At 44.7% G+C, this 18,384-nt stretch overlaps 1 protein-coding gene across 1 annotated transcript in view; it reads right to left on the reverse strand.

The window, feature by feature from the left end:
* Positions 1-3,128: 3,128 nt before the first annotated feature.
* SERPINF2 (serpin family F member 2) overlaps positions 3,129-18,384 on the reverse strand; it is a 29,699-nt gene continuing 14,443 nt past the window's right edge. The window contains exons 4-8 of the mRNA XM_075589307.1: positions 16,758-16,901; positions 13,864-14,067; positions 12,726-12,868; positions 8,466-8,670; positions 3,129-4,069 (exon numbers count right to left, since the gene is read on the reverse strand). Coding sequence (XP_075445422.1) covers positions 3,744-4,069; positions 8,466-8,670; positions 12,726-12,868; positions 13,864-14,067; positions 16,758-16,901 — 1,022 coding nt within the window. The 3' untranslated portion in view covers positions 3,129-3,743. The remainder of the gene's footprint in view (positions 4,070-8,465; positions 8,671-12,725; positions 12,869-13,863; positions 14,068-16,757; positions 16,902-18,384) is intronic.

The following is an 18,384-nucleotide window of genomic DNA, read 5'->3' on the forward strand; positions in this document are numbered from 1 at the left end:
ATGCAAGGTCTCTCTGCTGGCACATGAAATGCCCCAGAGCACACGGTGTGGAAAACATCCCTGCATATATTCTGGGACTGGTATTTGGCTTAAATAACTGGACATAGAACTCACAGGAAGGATATGCATTAAGATGGTGCAATTTCCTCGAAAATACGTGGCAAGAACATATTTCCGTTTACACCATTAGCATACAGTATGTATGATGCTTCTTAACTTTGCCGTAGCTCTCTTCTGTGCAAAGGTTAATGCAACCTCGGACCTGGAGGATTTATTGAACGCAAAGAAAATTGAACAATTTTCTGTGCTCAGGTTGACACATTTCATTTTAGTATTGCACTGGCAATCTCTTCCTTAACTCATCATATGGGTCCCAGAATCACTCGTTGATACACTGATGCAATATAATGCCATTTTCACCTGTTTTGGACCAATGCTCCAGCATGCCACACTTAATACATATCCCCCAGAGACTATGTTGAGGAAGTACCTTGGGTATTATTTTGAAGCTTATGAATTGCTCACAGACGCACACACTTGGGGTGCTATTAGGGTTGCCATGTGTCTGGTATTGAACCGGACAGCACGGTATTTTGTTACTGTCCGGTAAAAAAAAAAAAAAAAAGAGAGGTAATACCGGACATGTATGTGTGCAGGAGGGGACGGGACATGTATGTGTGCAAGAGGGGACGGGACATGTATGTGTGCAAGAGGGGACGGGACATGTATGTGTGCAAGAGGGGACGGCACATGTATGTGGCCAATATTATCTCTCTGGAGTTAGTAACCAATCGCAGTATTTCCCCTGGGAAGGGATAGAGCAGGGCTGCTGCTAGGGGGCTGGGCAGTTTCCTCCATCCTGATTGGCTGCTGCTGTATATTGCAGCAAATCAGGAGGAGGTAGCAGGAGCCTCAGGGTGGGGGCAGAGAGGTGAGGCTGTGTCCTGTGTCTCCAGTGTGTATTTGTTCTGTTTTGTCCTGCTGTGTTTATTTATACATGTACTGTTTTGTGTGTTTTCTCTCTGGCTATCCTGTGGGGGTGATGACAGGGAGGAGGGGGGGGTGGGGTGAGAGGATAAAGGGAGGAGGGTGAGAGGATAAAGGGAGGGGGGTGAGAGGATAAAGGGAGGGAGGGGGGTTTACAAAACAGAATATAAATTGGTGAATCCTTGGAGTGAAATTTGGAAAAGAATTACGCGTCAGGTAATTTATAAATAACATTCTTCCCCACTATCAATTCTCGCACGCGTTGCGCCTTTCACCATTTTGTCCAGTATTTTTGGACAAGCCACCTGGCAACCCTAGCCGCAGTACTGTGAGTGCCGTGTGATACGGCAGAGGGTAAATCAATATACTCTGAAGTGGCCTATTGCACTTTCATTGGCTGGAAACCTCCTATTGACAGGAATGGCAGTTTTAGGCCAATCACAGCGCAATCACCTGCTTTTGGAGCATAATGAAATACCCCCAAAGCGAGTAGTGTACTTTGTCAAACCGCATTCAATTATAGCACCTCTACTTTGAAAGTAAAAATCTAAACTTTGATAGCAAATCCCTTTGTGGATCTGTGTAATGACCAACATCACTTATTAAAGTGCACTGGTATTATTGAGCACAGAGGTTAAGAATTATTTTATATTAGACGCATGATCGTTCCCCTGTAATGCTATGGAAGTAACGCTGCACCACTGTTCAACATACACCATGCAGTTTAGCAGTGCTTCATGTTTGGGCTGAAGGAGCGGCTCTGAGTAAAGACACTGACATTAGCACATGTTTGAAGCAGAGGAGCCTGGCTCCATTCCCAGTGTCAGCTCCTTGTGACCTTGGGCAAGTCGTCTTATCTCCCTGTGTCTCAAACACCAAAAACAGATTGTAAGCTCTATGGGGCAGGGACTGTGTCTGCAAAATATCTCTAACGCCCTACATAAAAACCAGCAACACTATACAAGAACAATGTTTGAGAATCTGCAAGAGGTGGGTTAACTCGACATGTGGGTGCAAGATTTTTCTCTATACGTTTCTTCAGTTTTTATAGTGGAAAATTCCTTAACTTCATTGTGCCACGTTTAGGATCTAACTTCCAGTTTCCCAATGCAAAACCTGCACAGACCAGTTTAAAGGGATAAATGCAGAATAACACACAGTAGGTACCCCTGAGTTGGATTGGTTGGATGTTTAAGTCACAAATGTGTTTTGATAAAGGGCCTGATGATTATAGACCAGAATATAACTGTTCTATTTTTGTCTATGACAAACTTTGAGGTGTGTTTCCTGGTTTCATTCTTTTCAATGATGGCACAATGTGAACCATGGCTATTTTTGTAGGGGAATGGAGTTCCAGCGCCTTTGTTTTTCCTTAAACTGCATTCTATAGTGATTATGGCATTATTAGGAATGGCACTTACTCACTGAGTGGAAACATGCTATTTCTATCCCATTTATTTAAAGCAGATTTATTGTACCCTAGGTCTAAATTAATTTTTATTTGCTTAGGATTCTGGCACTCTTTTCCTAGAAAACAAAAACACTATTATGTACAACTATGGCCAGTTTTACTGGACCTCGAGGTGTCAGTTTTTAAAACCAAGATATTAACTATGTATTTTGCCACATTGGATGTAGAATTGGGTATTTTTGTCTGTTGATGTGTACATTTGGCCACGCTCAGTAGTCCTCCTTTTGACACAAATATATGTAATGATGCAGTGGGTTCTGGGGTTAAAGCTTGCTGGGATTGTGCGTTTATGCAAGATATGCCGTAACTATTTTTGTTTTCCGACAATAGGCAAACGTGCAACTGTAGTGGACCAGTGGTAATGAATGAAATGTGCATGAAATGTTCAAGACCCAATTCCAGCTCCTTGCCAAGGAGAAGTCATTTACTGTACCTTTCCGGAGCCCAAGGCACTAAAATAATTGATTTGTCACCTCTTCCTGGCAGTGAGACATGGGGGAAAACGTGTGTACCGTTGCAAAATTGGCAGATCTTGGACATTTGTGACTGACAAAAATATATAGTAAAGAGCACAAACAATGCCAAAAATTTGCAAACCGCCAAAATGTAACGGTTTAGGCAGAAACATTGCTTATTTTTAGGTTTGTTTCTTGTAAATTGACAGTCAGGGTTATATAAGAATAAGATTTTATTAAACCACAGCCAACACGCCTGCTCCCAATCACCCCACAGATCCTTTATACATAAAATGATAAATATCACTGTTGCCAATGAGTTGCCACCTGTTCTGTCTGTAGGGTGGGGGATGAAACTAATACATGGTGCAGCACAGTAAAATGGGAACACTTCTTAAAAACATGAACATGGGGAAGACAAGGTGGGTTTGCTAGCCTGCCTTGTAAAGTCCTGTATTTTTACCATTGAATTCAAGCACTTCAAATATATAAAGTGTTTCAAAGCATCAGAGACAGGTGAAGGTCCCTGTGGACCAAAACATTGCTATTTCTTTCTAATCCTTTAATAAATGACATTTCAAAGTATACACTAAAACTTACACTCGTGAAAGTCTCCTAGTTGTAAAAACAAGGAAATACCAATGCAAAAGAAAAAATAACTAGCTCCAGATTTATGAAAGGAAATAATGGAGTTGTCTTATGCTTTGTTAAAATCTGGGGGCGTTTTTTTGTTTTGCATTAGTTTTAGAGCGGGATGTTTTCGATTAAATAACCCCCTTGCAGTTTGGAGTCTTTGCAGGATGGAGTGGTCACCTTCACACACAAACTGCCTATTTGGGTAAATCGCCCTTTTTAAAATAGTTGAGGTCTGGGAAATGGACTTGCTCCTTTCTTTTCTGGGGGGAGCCGTGGCTGGGATCACGCACGCAGCCCAAGAATAGAGGGAGACCCGTGGTGTCTTCCAGGAGAAAGAACAGGAAGGGACGGTTGATGCTGTAGGTGGAGAGGGAGCGTGACATGAGGACAGCGGTGGCTGCCGAAGCCTCAACCCCTTCCTCATTCAGCTCCAGGGTTGACTGGTGTTGAACACTGGATACAAACAGGGCCTCGTCCGAGATCCCCCCTAAATCCGGATTGGAAAACAGCTGACCGAGGCCTATAAAAACAAGCAAATATGTATGTATCAGTAAGCAATTCATAACCAAAGTGTTAGTCCTCCATCCCTTTCTCTGTTCAATTGGAGCTGCGGATTGCAGCATTGCCCGTTTAGGACAGTATAACTATTCTCTTTAGAATATATGTGACCTGGGCAAATCACTGTCTCCCTTTGCCCGAGGGACTCAACATTAGAATTTTACAGGTACAAGGAGGCCCTGCTCCAAAGAATTTGGAATCTATGCATAGTGCTGCGAACATTGTTAGCACTATATAAAGAAGAATATTTAGTGCGCAAGACTGCAATTTGATGTCAAAGTGATCCCTAGTCTTTAATACTAGCATAGACGTTTCCTTCTTCATTCTTATATAGTGCCAACAATGTACGCAGCACTATAGATTGTAAATTCTTTGGAGCAGGGCCTCCTCGTACCTGTAAAATTCTAATGTTGAGTCCCTGGGGCAAAGGGAGTGATTTGCCCAGGTTACATATTCTAAAAGGATTCTGGGAAATGACATGCAAGTGAGCCCAGTGTGCCACCTTTTGCTTCAAAACTATATAACATGATCCCTTGTAAGCTTTTGCTTGCTGCATGGTCACAGCTTGGGCTAAGATGCATAGACAGTAAACTCATCCACAGACAGCCGTTTCAACCTTAATGGGTGTCAGTGTGTGGTTGGTTACACTGGCTATGCAAAATGAAGCTTAGGATAGGTTTCGCCACACATTAAAGTTAAAGTGGGTAAAAAAAAAAAAAAAAAAAAAAGTGACAAAAACCATCCACAGTAAAGCATATAGCAAACGGAAATATTACTGTATGCTCATTTACATGTCTTAGACAGGTCTGTAACCCCGCGTTTCACCATTATCACCCAGCACACAGCGCTTCCACTGCAGCAAGGGATTCTGGGAAATGACATGCAAATGAGCACAGTGCCACCTTTTGCTTCAAAGATAGATAGATACATACCCGTGCATACACATACGGTACTGACATTTTGAATATATAAATGTACCATGTAATAAATGAATCATACATATAAACAGAACAGTGGGTACACCGATAGCCGGGATATTCATATTGGCAAGTGCACGCATCATAGGAAATAAAGTTGCCTCTTACCCAGACCCATGAAACAGAGCAAAAAAAAAAAAAAAAGCAGCGCATCACAGGTAATTGTATCAAAATAGTGTGTTGTACACAAAAAGCAATGTTTCAACCCGAACAGCAGAACATTTATCTCCACTGATAAATGTCCTCAAGTGAGGACCGAAATGTTTGTGTGTACAACACTACCTGTATTTAGATAGAATTGCCTGCGATATGCTGCTCCTTTTTTCACTGTGATTGATTTAATTAACTAATATTACTAACACACAGGGCCATCTTAACGTATGGGCACGATGGGCAGTTGCCCGGGGGCCCCACAGCATAGGGGGGGGCCACGCGCCCGGCCCATGCGTGCCCACCAATGCTTAAAGCTTTCCCCCCGCCCGGCACCGCTCTTACTTCGGGTGCCAGGTGTCCAGTATATGAGAGATAATACCGGACATGGGATAGAGCAGGGCTGCTGCTGCTAGGGGGCTGGGAAGCATCTGATTGGTTGCTGCAGTGTAATTCAGCCAATCGGGAGGTGGCAGGAGCCTGGGGGGTGGGGCCAAAGAGCAGAGGAAAAGCATGCAGCAGAGGTGAGGGTGTGTCCTGCGTGTGTGTATCTCAGTGTGTGTCTGTCTATCTGGGTCCTGTCTGTATATCTGTGTATCTGTGTGTGAGTGTGTGAGTGTGTGAGTGTGTGAGTGTGTGAGTGTGTGAGTGTGTGAGTGTGTGAGTGTGTGAGTGTGTGAGTGTGTGAGTGTGTGAGTGTGTGAGTGTGTGAGTCTGTCTGTGTCCTGTACATACATACATACATACATACATACATGTGTGCCTCAGTGTGTGTTTTGAGTGAGTGTGGGAGTGAATGTTTCAGTGTGTGAGTGAGTGACAGTGTGTGTGTGTGTGTGTGTGTGTTGACAGACAGTACATACAGTACTGGCAACTTTGTTTAATTGCTCACTCACCCTTACTTTTACTATACTAACAGTCTTCCCATTTTCAAGATCTATTAAAAATAACCAGCATTGTAAATTCTCAGAAAGGCTCCATAACTCAGCTCTCATCACAGCAGCATTGCAATCTCTGCAGCACTCTTACTTACAGATCATCCCCAAGAAGGCAGAGCAGGTTACTTATTCAATGGCATGATTCAATATGCAATTTAAAGCTGGATTTTGAAGTCTAAATTTGAAAGCTACTGTACTGATAATGAGGGGGGGGAGGTGAGAGGATAAAGGGATGGGGGGGGGGGATGAGAGAGGATGAAGATAGGGGGTGAGAGGACAAGGGGAGAGAGAGAGAGAGAGAGAGAGAGAAGATGAGGAGGGGGTGCAACAATCTTGGAATTTGTGGGAGGAGCAGTAAGATCAGTATTGCTCGCCATGTACAGTATGACTGCAGGTCAGTTATTTATAAATGATCTGACCATTACGTCATTTGTTCTAAATTTCACTCCAAGCATGCACCAATTTGCACTATTTCATATTCTATTTCCTAAAATAATCCTGCTCCGTCCCAAGACTCCTCCCCAGATTTTTTACGAAATAGAATATAAATTGGTGCAAATTGGTGAATACTTGGGAGTGAAATTTAGAACAAATGACATAACAGTCAGGTCATTTATAAATAACATTCTTCCCCACCAACGATTCGCGAGTGCGTCGCACCTGTCACCATTGTTTCCAGTATTTTTGGACAAGCCACCTGGCTACCCTACTCGCTCTCCCTCCGCCCGGCACCCCGGCTCCGCTCGCTCTCCCTCCCTCCGCCCGGCACCCTGGCTCCACTCGCTCTCCCCCCGCTCGGCACCCCAGCTCCACTCGCTCTCCCTCCGCCCGGCTCCACTCACTCTCCCCCCGCCCGGCACCCCAGCTCCACTCGCTCTCCCCCCGCCCGGCACCCCAGCTCCACTCGCTCTTCCCTCCGCCCAGCTCCACTCACTCTCCCCCCGCCCGGCACCCCAGCTCCACTCGCTCTCCCCCCGCCCGGCACCCCAGCTCCACTCGCTCTCCCTCCGCCCGGCACCCCGGCTCCGCTCGCTCTCCCTCCGCCCGGCACCCCGGCTCCGCTCGCTCTCCCTCCGCCCGGCACCCCGGCTCCGCTCGCTCTCCCTCCGCCCGGCACCCCGGCTCCGCTCGCTCTCCCCCCGCCCGGCACCCCGGCTCCGCTCGCTCTCCCCCCGTCCGGCACCCCGGCTCCGCTCGCTCTCCCCCCGCCCGGCACCACGGCTCCGCTCGCTCTCCCTCCGCCCGGCACCCTGGCTCCACTCGCTCTCCCCCCGCTCGGCACCCCAGCTCCACTCGCTCTCCCTCCGCCCGGCTCCACTCACTCTCCCCCCGCCCGGCACCCCAGCTCCACTCGCTCTCCCCCCGCCCGGCACCCCAGCTCCACTCGCTCTTCCCTCCGCCCAGCTCCACTCACTCTCCCCCCGCCCGGCACCCCAGCTCCACTCGCTCTCCCCCCGCCCGGCACCCCAGCTCCACTCGCTCTCCCTCCGCCCGGCACCCCGGCTCCGCTCGCTCTCCCTCCGCCCGGCACCCCGGCTCCGCTCGCTCTCCCTCCGCCCGGCACCCCGGGTCCGCTCGCTCTCCCTCCGCCCGGCATCCCGGCTCCGCTCGCTCTCCCCCCGCCCGGCACCCCGGCTCCGCTCGCTCTCCCCCCGTCCGGCACCCCGGCTCCGCTCGCTCTCCCCCCGCCCGGCACCACGGCTCCGCTCGCTCTCCCCCCGCCCGGCACCTCCGGCTCCGCTCGCTCTTCGCCCGCCCGGCACCCCGGCTCGCGTCAGAACCGCTCGCAGCCTAGCAGTGCAGCACTTCTGGTGCCTGCTGCTGTTAGTGAGCGCGTGGGAGGCTGGGAGCGACAGTGTAGGCAGGGCCCCGTGCACTGCTCTGCCCGGGGGCCCCTAATGTTGTTAAGATGGTTTGCCCGGGGGGCCCCTAATGTGTTGCTAACACACACACAGCAATAGTTCAAATCCATAACCGCAGAAATGAAGGCAAAACCCCAAAACATTTTAGAGGCGAAGCAAAACAATAGGTCAATTTCTAGCAATATATTTTTAAAGCTATCAATAAGAAACCCCACATACTGTTTACAAACTTGAGTATTGCTGCTAGAATACGCATTGGGATTTTCCTTATTTAAATCTGATTTACTGATGTTTAGATATAAGTTCATTTTATTCACTTTGGGTTCTAGCACTTTCTGCTCTGTTTATCAAAACACAATATCCTGTTATCAAAAGGCTCAATGTTATAATTTCACTGCAAGAATAGAAAGGAGGGAGCCTTTGATTCTTACCCAGGTTGGTCAGCGCTGGGCTGAGCTCCAGTTTATAGTCAAGAGCAAGCTTAGGCATTCTTAGAAGGGTTGGCTTCTCCCTTGGGAAGCGACTGTAGAGGTCGGTTTGGTTCAGGTTTCCCAGGATTTTAGAGATGTTCAGGTCAAAATGGTTTGGCATTATGACGACAAAGCTCATGTTGGCTTTAAAAGGCAACCTGGCCACCTGCAAAGAAATCACAGCACATCACTTATCAAAAGTACACACAACGCACACGAGATGGAGTGACCGGGGGGTACGGTCTTGAGAGAGGGTTAAAATTTCAGTGGCAGCTCCTTGCAACTGTGACTACTTTGCTACATCTCTTTGCTACATCTCTTTGCTACATCTCTTTGCTACATCTCTTTGCTACATCTCTTTGCTACATCTCTTTGCTACATCTCTTTGCTACATCTCTTTGCTACATCTCTTTGCTACATCTCTTGTCCTCCCCAAAAAAGATTTTTTATTTTGTTATTCCATAAGACAGGGAAACGCACTTATACTGCTGTGCCCCCATGTCTGGCCTGCTCCGGAGCTTGCTCCCCCTCCTTCTGCCGCGTCAAATGACGCTCCGGGGTCGCGTGACGCGGTGTCATTTGACGCCTGTGACGTCACCCGCTGCTTCATTTGACACAGTGTTGCCATGGAGACGCGTCACAGCGTCTGAATCCCGGTAAGTTTTATTGTTGCAGAGGCCTCCCGGCATTTAATTAAGTAATCCCTGAAGAACAGGGCATTATTACTATTATAGGCTAAATGTAGACTTTTTTCATAAATAGACACTTTTGTATAGTTAAATAGATTTTTTTATTAATATAAAATGGTAAATACATGAACACCTCTATATACGCTTACACTGCAGATATCTATATCACACACTGCCGCCCCTGTGTGTACCCACACAAACTGCAGCTCTACACCCACCAGCTCTACACCCACACAAACTGCAGCTCTACACCCACCAGCTCTACACCCACACAAACTGCAGCTCTACACCCACCAGCTCTACACCCACACAAACTGCAGCTCTACACCCACCAGCTCTACACCCACACAAACTGCAGCTCTACACCCACACACACACCAGCTCCACACAAACTCTGCTGCTACACACGCTACACATACAACAGCACCACACACAATAAAAAAATGCAGCCACTTACTACACACACACACACACACGCACACGCAGACAGCCACTTATTTGCTTTGCAGAACCCCTCCCCCCCGCTCCGGCGAGCGCCAAATCTGAAGACTCGCTGAGACACACGCTTCCGCAAGCATGCGGAAGCGTGCGCGAGCCCCTGCTAAAGCCGCTCTCATTGCGGCTCAGTGCCGAGCAGCAGCGCACATCAGCACGGGTCAGCGCATAAGCGCTGACCATGCCCGAGGCCTCAGCTGTTCTGAAAGCTGATTGGCTGGAAATAAACACATTGAAAACGACACATTCTGCTGCTTAAATTCCGGGCATTACCGATTGGATAATGCCCGGAATTTTAACCAATCAGAGAGCAGGGTTTTCAATAATGCCCTGAATTTTACTGCTTTAGCCTATAATTTTAAATATAGAGAGTTATGTTCCTACTGTGCATGTTAGGGGTCATTTTTGGTTTTATTTGTTGACAAACCAAAGGCATTTATGCAACAAAATCTGAAAAGCGAATAATTTAGAAACATCACGCATACCTTTATTTGCCTTTTCTTTACTATCTCAGACATTCCATTCCTACTGTTATAAAATAGTGAACTCTAAAGTTCATGTGACGGTTCTAATTATTTTGATTAAACAGGGAGAGAGAGTGTACAGCATATTCAACAAGACATATTAACACCGTTTCCACATTCTGAGTATACATACTGCCAGTATGGTATTTGGATACACACACTTTTTATCTTCATGTAATTTTACTATTGCATACTGTATGTTTTGTGCCATTTAAGACATTAAGCTTTGCTGATCCCTGGTTTTTGGCTCCCTTTTGCACATTTTAATGCAACTGTAGCCCAGTGCCCCATGCTATATATTCCTGGCCCTAACACCGAGTCCTGGTAAAGAGCAGTCAGTGTTAGGGTAACATTTCCCCAAATTCAAAAGAAATTGCCTGTGTTTATTTTGGTTTATTTCAATCCAGTTCATATTGAACAATAAAAATAGTTTCTTTTAAGAGGTCGATTGTTGGAGGGGGATCTTGGATTCAGCCTGGTAATATTGCTGTTTTCCCAGCCAAATAAAATTATGTTTATTAGTTGGTCTATTGACTTATTGCAAAATGGCCCATTCCAGGGTTAAGTGGATCTCAAATTTTAATTGTGTCTTGCACAAAGAATATAAATCCCTTTCAAAACTTTTCAATGTGCAGATGTAGCCAACGTTATTGCAACCCATGGCGCGCTCCCACAAGGCAAGTGGCACATTAGCCCCGCCCCCTTCTCGTGCACAGCTGATTAAAATCAATGGCCGCTTCTCCCGCTGCAGTAACCTTGGCTACGCCTGTAGTACAGTTGCTCCACATGCGGGTACAGAAGTATTCACAGGAATTTCTCTAGCTCATCAGTGGTGCCCAACTTCCGTCTTTAAAGCCTCCCCCAACAGGTCAGGGTATTAGGATATCCCTGCTTCAGCACAGGTGCCTAATCAGTCCCTGCTTCCACACTGGTGGTTCAATCAACATAGACCCACCTGTGCTGAAGATGGCTATCCTGAAACCCTGACATGTTGATGGGGGGGGGGGGAGGGGAGGCTTGAAGTTAAGTACCCCTGGATTATCTGACCATCTGAATAAACCCCCTCCCCCTCATCATATAAAACAATGCCTCGGTTTCATTTAAAGTTGATTATGAAACCAAGACCTTGCCAAACTCCGTGATTTTGTGAATTATACGCGGTATGGCTTCTTTTGGATTTGAGATAAAGAGTATCTATGGTACACCTCTACATGGCTGTATTGATTTAAGGTGTCTCAGGATGGGATCTAAAGCAAGTTAAAAAAATTAAATAAAGGACCTGTCACGTACGACACCCAGCTAGCACGAGACCTGCATACGAGTCAAGGGTTAATACCGACACTCGCAAGCGCACCCACTTCCTCTGCAACGGTCCGTCAAATGGACAATATCTACATGATCAAGGATCAATACACAACCCGCAAGCTGCCCCACCCTTCACTGCCGCAAAGGTCCCGCAAATGAGTTGTCTCTCTCAAGCCGTCCCAATATACCACCGCCGCGAACAGCACACAAGTGAGCACGTGACAGATATGCAACCAGGGTTAATACACACGGCTACTCTAGCCAACCCCACCTTTCTCCTCTGCAAGGAACCAGCAAGTTAATATTAACCCCTACTCAATTGCAAAATCATAACCATCCACTGCCACCACCTGAGGTATGCAAATATGATAAAAAATTAATATTTGCCAGGGCACCAGGTCCCTGTTAATAGGGAAAACTATGCACTTTAACACACCATAATCTGTTGTAGCTAAATGTGTCTGAATCTTAATTATTCTCCCCAGAGCGTGAAAATCAGTTCATTCAGAGCCCAAAGCATTACTTATTAAATGTTTTAATATATAAAAATACAGTGCTTAGATTACAGAAAAGGTATTACCAAGAAAACATACAGTTACAATACAAGGCAGAACAGCTTCTTAAAATAAAAGTAGAACACAAAACAGAAAATCCTATACAGTACTTTACCAAATGCTATGGATTTTCCCCAGAGGCGCTGGTTCAGAACAGGAGGTCTCGTGCTTTGTTCTAAGCACGCTTCTGGTGAGATCTGATTTTCAAAATCTTTGCTCAGACTTAAATACATTCTTTCCTCATTTCCCGGCATAAGCCCACCCCTCCTCCTAAGGGCTGGTCCCCGCTGGCTACTGCAGTGCCCGCTGTGGCGAACACTGCAGGGACGAGAGCCCTCCCCTCAATGGCGCCGGACCCGCTGCGAGGGAGGGTCGCAGCGCTGTGGCACGAGTTGCTCCTGCTCTCAATATAATTGAGAGCAGGACTCGCTACGCCACACCCCCCCGGCGGTTCAGTCAATGAGGGCGAACCTGCCGGGTGACGTCATGGCCGCGCCCCCGTCATACGAAGGCAAAGTTATTTATGTTTCTGTATTTTATTTTTATTTTTTCATTTGTGGGAGACACCCATAGCATGTCGGGCTGTGGATCAGTCCAGCAAAGAGATACATTGTTAGAGGTTTATCCGGTTAATTCCTAGTGTTCTCAACTTACCCGAGTATCCAGGTGTTCCAAAGTGAACCAGCTGAGAGGATATTTCTGAGCAGTCATCATATCCACTGGGACTGTGAATTGATCATTTATGTGAAATGTGTCCTGGACAGTCATGCTGGGGTCAAATTTATTTCTCCAAGCGCCTGCACGGATGCAAAGAAGAATCTTTTATATAAACATGTTTTCTACATTTCATGCCACATGGTTAATTCACCCACCCGTCTCCTGTTTCCACCAAATCCAGTGCGCGCAATTGCTTTACTGTATAATCAACAGCGCAGGAACACCCAGGTACAATGCGGGTCACATTCTATTAGTAGGGCAACCAATTACTTAAGTGGGACAGGGCCAAGCAGCCTCTTCATTTTCCACAGAACGTACAGTATTTTGTTAACCTTTAAACATGTACAGGTGTGCCGACGAGTATTCTAAAACGTGCCTTGGAAAATCTGGGGCAATCGCCAACAAGACCTGGGTACATGCTGCAACATTTCAGTGACATTTCTGCAGACACTAATGGCCCGTCGGATTACTACACCAGGGGTCCCTGGCAGTCCCATTCCGTTTGAACGGGACAGCCAGGGACCCCCGCTGCTAATCCGATGGGCCATTAATCTGTCTGCAGAAATGTCACTGAAATGTTGCAGCATGTACCCAAGATGTACCCAGGTCTTGTTGGCGATTGCCCCAGATTTGTTGTAGAATACTCGTCGGCACTACAGTAAGAATCAGGTGGCTACGCAAGGTACTACAGTATGGAGATAACTTGAAGTGCACATATAAAGTCAATTATGATCTCAAAAGCGAGCAAGCCAATGTAGGAAGGCTTAAGTAAACAGTATACAAGAAATAAAACAGTGACATTCTAATCCAGCTCTGGGAAATATTTATAAATCATTTTGTGGGACAAACTTGGGTCACCCCTAAAGATTTTGAGCAACGTGTCAACCAAATACATGTGGACTACATGCTACGGTTAAACTTCAGAGTAAAACAGATCCACCGCTGCATTCCCTTTGCTGGTAGAGTTATCCAACAGATTCCTAGTCTACCTGGTAACAGAGGTCTTACATCTCAACCACTAAATTAAAGGGTTTGACAGAGCGAGAAAAACAACTTGTTAGAAGAGTCGGCTCACCTTTAAAATGAATGGCATTGAGCAGCATTAACACGAGGTCTGCTGGGATCTGAGAGAGAAAATGTGGGATCTTCCCATCTGTTGCGTTGCTGATCCATGTGTTTACGGATTCCAGATTCTCCTCACTGCTCCTGACCAATTTCATAGGTTTCGATCCATACCACTTCTCAGACTTTTCCAGGAAAGTATTTTTTACCTGAAAATCTGCAAAGAGACAAAAAAGTATCAATAGTAATGCAAGTAGACCTCATAGCATCATAAAAAGTATCACGACATGTGGTGTTTTCTATGGACGTACACCAACATTGGTTCTTTTGGTTAAGTGCAGTTCAAGCAATATCCTACATGTGTTTTTTTAATAAATCAGTTTTGTACTATGAGAAAATACTTGTAGCCTTTAAAAAAGAAAATATAATTTAAAAAACATTTTTTAATGTATTCTAATGTAATAAGCATTTGTTTCTATAGCAACCATTTACAAAGTCACATCCCCTTCCTCGCCTGAGACAGGCTTGGGCACAGTCCTTTTGCCCTCTCTAGCAGTGCACCAATTGTATCTAGTGCCTGCCTGGTGACATGATCTTCCACACAGAACTTTGCATCTTGGGTAACCTTCTGCAGCCCTAACAGTGATATAAAGAACCCCCAAATCTTCAGCGATCGATTACAGGAAAACAGATTGATCGGCAACTTAGCTAATCACTTGTCAGTGTGCAGATTGTATTGATTCACATATTGATTCACATATTGAATGGTAAAAACAATACTTTTTTTAAACGACAGCTTGAACTGCAGCTTTAAAGGGTCAGTTCAAGTGGCTTATTTATAAGAGATTCAATCACCCAATCATTGTGCAAAATGAATATGCCTCACTTCTTGTCCGAAACACTAGATCCAAGCATAGAAGATACTTATGTATCTGTTCGACCAATAAAAAGACACCATCATTACTTGAGATTAATGAACTGAGATAAAATGGCACATTTGATAACCAGCAAACAGTCATACCACCAAAAGATATTAGGTAAAGGTTGTAAACTCCACCTCAACATGTTTCCCATGGAAATCAAAAGTTAAAAAAAAAAAAATTATGCAATACTTATCTGATTATTTTGTTGTGTGTTGATCATTTAACCTATAAAACATGCCACTGTCCTTCACTATCATCCTAACCAAGTCTATCCCCAACACCACCTGTTAAAATGCCATTTTTAAGATGGGCTATTGGCAAAAGTACTTTGTAGTAAAATATTGCAAGTAGCTGCATGGAGATCCTGAAGCAGCGAGAACTTCAATTTTCAGTTAATTTTCTAAGTATTATTTGGATAGCATAACAAAAACAAGAGGGCTCCACTCAAACTCCCTATCCCTGGTTTGTGAACACAACTAAAAAGTGCAGGAAGACATCAGATTATATAATTACTAATGGTTGCATTCTAGTGGCCTAGATTCATCAAATTACCAAGCAATGCCTTACTAGGGTATGCAGGGGAAGGGTAGTGTAAGGACTAATAATGCCCTAGTAGCCCTTCATGGTCAGCTGTTCATGGGTTGGCCAACAGAGCTCGCCACTTGAGCTTTTAAATGGGGTTATGCATTTTTTGTGTTAGTTTATTGGCAAGTTTCTAATGTGTGTGTTAGCCCTGTAGTACCTGTGCTAGACTTTTATAGCTGAGCATTGAGGTTTAAGCGGCAAAATATGAAAAATCCTATATAATTATTTTACTAAATGAATTCTGTAGTATTAGATACAGTCTGATTTTTTTTAAATTCCCAATATAATTAATGATTAATGTACTGATCATCCTTTAGTTGCTACAGTAACCATTTAGAAAGGAATATCCTCTTCCTCTTGAAACAGGCTCACACACACACACACACACCTTTTTGAGCTCTGCCCTTTGGCAACAAAGTATCACAAACAGATTTGTTGCAGTGTTCCACACAGCAGACTGTATTACTCTGAAACCTGAAATAACGTGTTACACTTCGTAATATGTTACATTGCAGCATTTCACAGACGGCAGCACAAAGTCTGAAGGTGGCCATTTCGTTAAGCAGACAAGCAGGATTTTGGCAGATTTAGAACAGAAGCACCAAGTGACCGGCAGCTTAGGTAAAAATGGATAATTATTCATATCGCATGCTTTACATATAGAAACAAGGAGAGGGGGGAAAAAAAGGGGAGGGGGAAGTAGTATTGCCCCTTATTTTATGCCATGCAGTTCGTAATAACTTATTACATAACTATGGTAAACGTATATAATATTCCCTTCCCTACTGCATCACAAACTGTAATTAACTTCAATGTATCAGTTACCACATGGCTATTGCAATTTTCATATCACATCTGCTAAAAATGTTAGTGTTCATGAGTTAGGCGATAACTGAGGGGAAAAAAGGCTCATGCTGCTTTTTTTTTTTTTTTTAACCGGGTGCGATATTACTCCAGTTTAACAGAGTTTGATGAATCCCGAAACAGTGGGTTTCAGTGCACACATCAGATCACTATATACCGACTAGTAGTTCTCATTTCTGCTGGTGGAGTGTGAATCAGACCAGAACATTGCATTGTGTTAGAGACAACAGGTCTCTCCAACTTTGGTGGGAATCAGAAAAGCGGTATTTAACAAGGCTTTTCATTTTTATGCAAACGACTTAAAAAGATGAAGTTCAATATATTGGAAGAGATGTATTGGAACAAAAGTGGGAGAAAGGTTTTTATTTTGTGCCTGTAATTTGTGTCCATGTGTGGCAGTGTCTACAGTATAATAGGAGGTAAGGGTGCTCATATTACCGTATATAGAAATGCATCACGCTCTGCACCCTTACAGTACACACAGACAAAATATGGAGCAACTGCACAAAACACTTTCTTCCTCTACCAAACAGACCTTTCTTTATGTACATGCGAGTAGCTACTTTCAGGACTGTCTGTGTGAGATCCTTCCTAACAGCTTTCAACTTGTTGTGAAGACATTTCATGGACTCCACATGGAGCGTCTTCAGTAGCTGCTTCTCCGTCTCTTGCCCAGCTCCTGAAAAACAACGTCCCAAAATGAGAATAGTCACAATTTCCCCAACCACCACAATATAGCTAATTACCTTTATATTCACACATTTTCAGTATCATTAGTATGCAGCTCAACAATTATATTTCCAACAAATTCTTAAGAGTTGATAATTGTCAAATCGGTTACAAGATGCGAATTCCAGAATCTAAATATGTCCAGTATACATGACACCTTTATACCACTTCGACCTAACCCAATATGCAGAGGTGTCTTCTGTGCTCGGGAGGTTTTAGTTATATTCATTTGAATCGAGCTTATTTCTTCAACAGCACAGGTGAAGGCTTCAGAACATGAAATAATACCCAGAGATTCAACACTGAAGCCCACAGTCAAAATGCTGTGAAGATGTCTTCTCCATTCTTCAGAATATTGCCAGCATTACTCCCAGGAACAAGTTAAGACCTAGGACCCCGGCCGCCAACAGGGGGTGAGAGAAGAGAACTGTCCCAGACGCTCAGTGGGCCTCACCCGGCCGATACCAGAAGTCTGGCACAACTGGAAGCTGAATCCACCAGCTTGGTCCTCCTCTGCCGTCCCCAGTTGTGCCTTTCTGCACCACAGCAGATAACACTGTTGGATGTAGCGATTATTCAAATGTTAAAATTGATAAATGACCAAAGGACCCCATTATTATAATGTCATGTTAATTTATCTGACTGTGACCAATAAAAAAAATTGTTAAAAAAATAAATGGTGTTTTTACTGTACAACAGAAATGGCATAGTAGAAATCAACCTCCTGACTTATTCAGGAAAAATCAGAGCACTCTCTCTTCGTAAACAGAACCCAGAAGAAGAGAGTAGCTAACACCCCCCCCCCCCCCCCCCCCCCCCACACACACACACACACACACACACACACACACCAATTTTGAACATCATTAGAAACAACCAGGAACAAATACAACAGGTGTTGGCGGCTGAACCGAAATCTTCATGGAGCGATGTGTAGCTGGAAGTGGCCATGGTACATATGCAGGTACATCCGATTTAATGTCACAATATCAATGAAAATTTGCAAAAAAAGATGCTCAAATCCAATTGATGATTAACACTTTCTGGACACAGAGCTCCAAACTCTTTCATTCAATAAACTCTGCGCTTATGTCTCACTCTTTCCAAAAATCGGCATGGAGACGTCTACCAATGCAGAAATGTACTGCCTTGGGATGGAGTCTCTCTGTCCGGGCCTACGAGTCTGTTTCTCATAGCGGACTTGTTCTCGCTAATGCACTCTTTTAGTGGTTTGGGCACATGGACAGGTGAGCATGTCAATCCTACAGCAACAAATAAATATTTTTGAACACCTGAAATCGATGGGCCACATATGTTGTATTACTAGTGTTTGACTTGGAGGATCCATGCAGTTCTCCTACCCCATTTTTTTTTTCATTGTTGCATATGGAGATCAATACATTTGATTTTAGTCTCTCAAACAGCGCATTACT

This window comes from Ascaphus truei, chromosome 3 (genome assembly GCF_040206685.1).
Source record: "Ascaphus truei isolate aAscTru1 chromosome 3, aAscTru1.hap1, whole genome shotgun sequence".
NCBI lineage: Eukaryota > Metazoa > Chordata > Amphibia > Anura > Ascaphidae > Ascaphus > Ascaphus truei.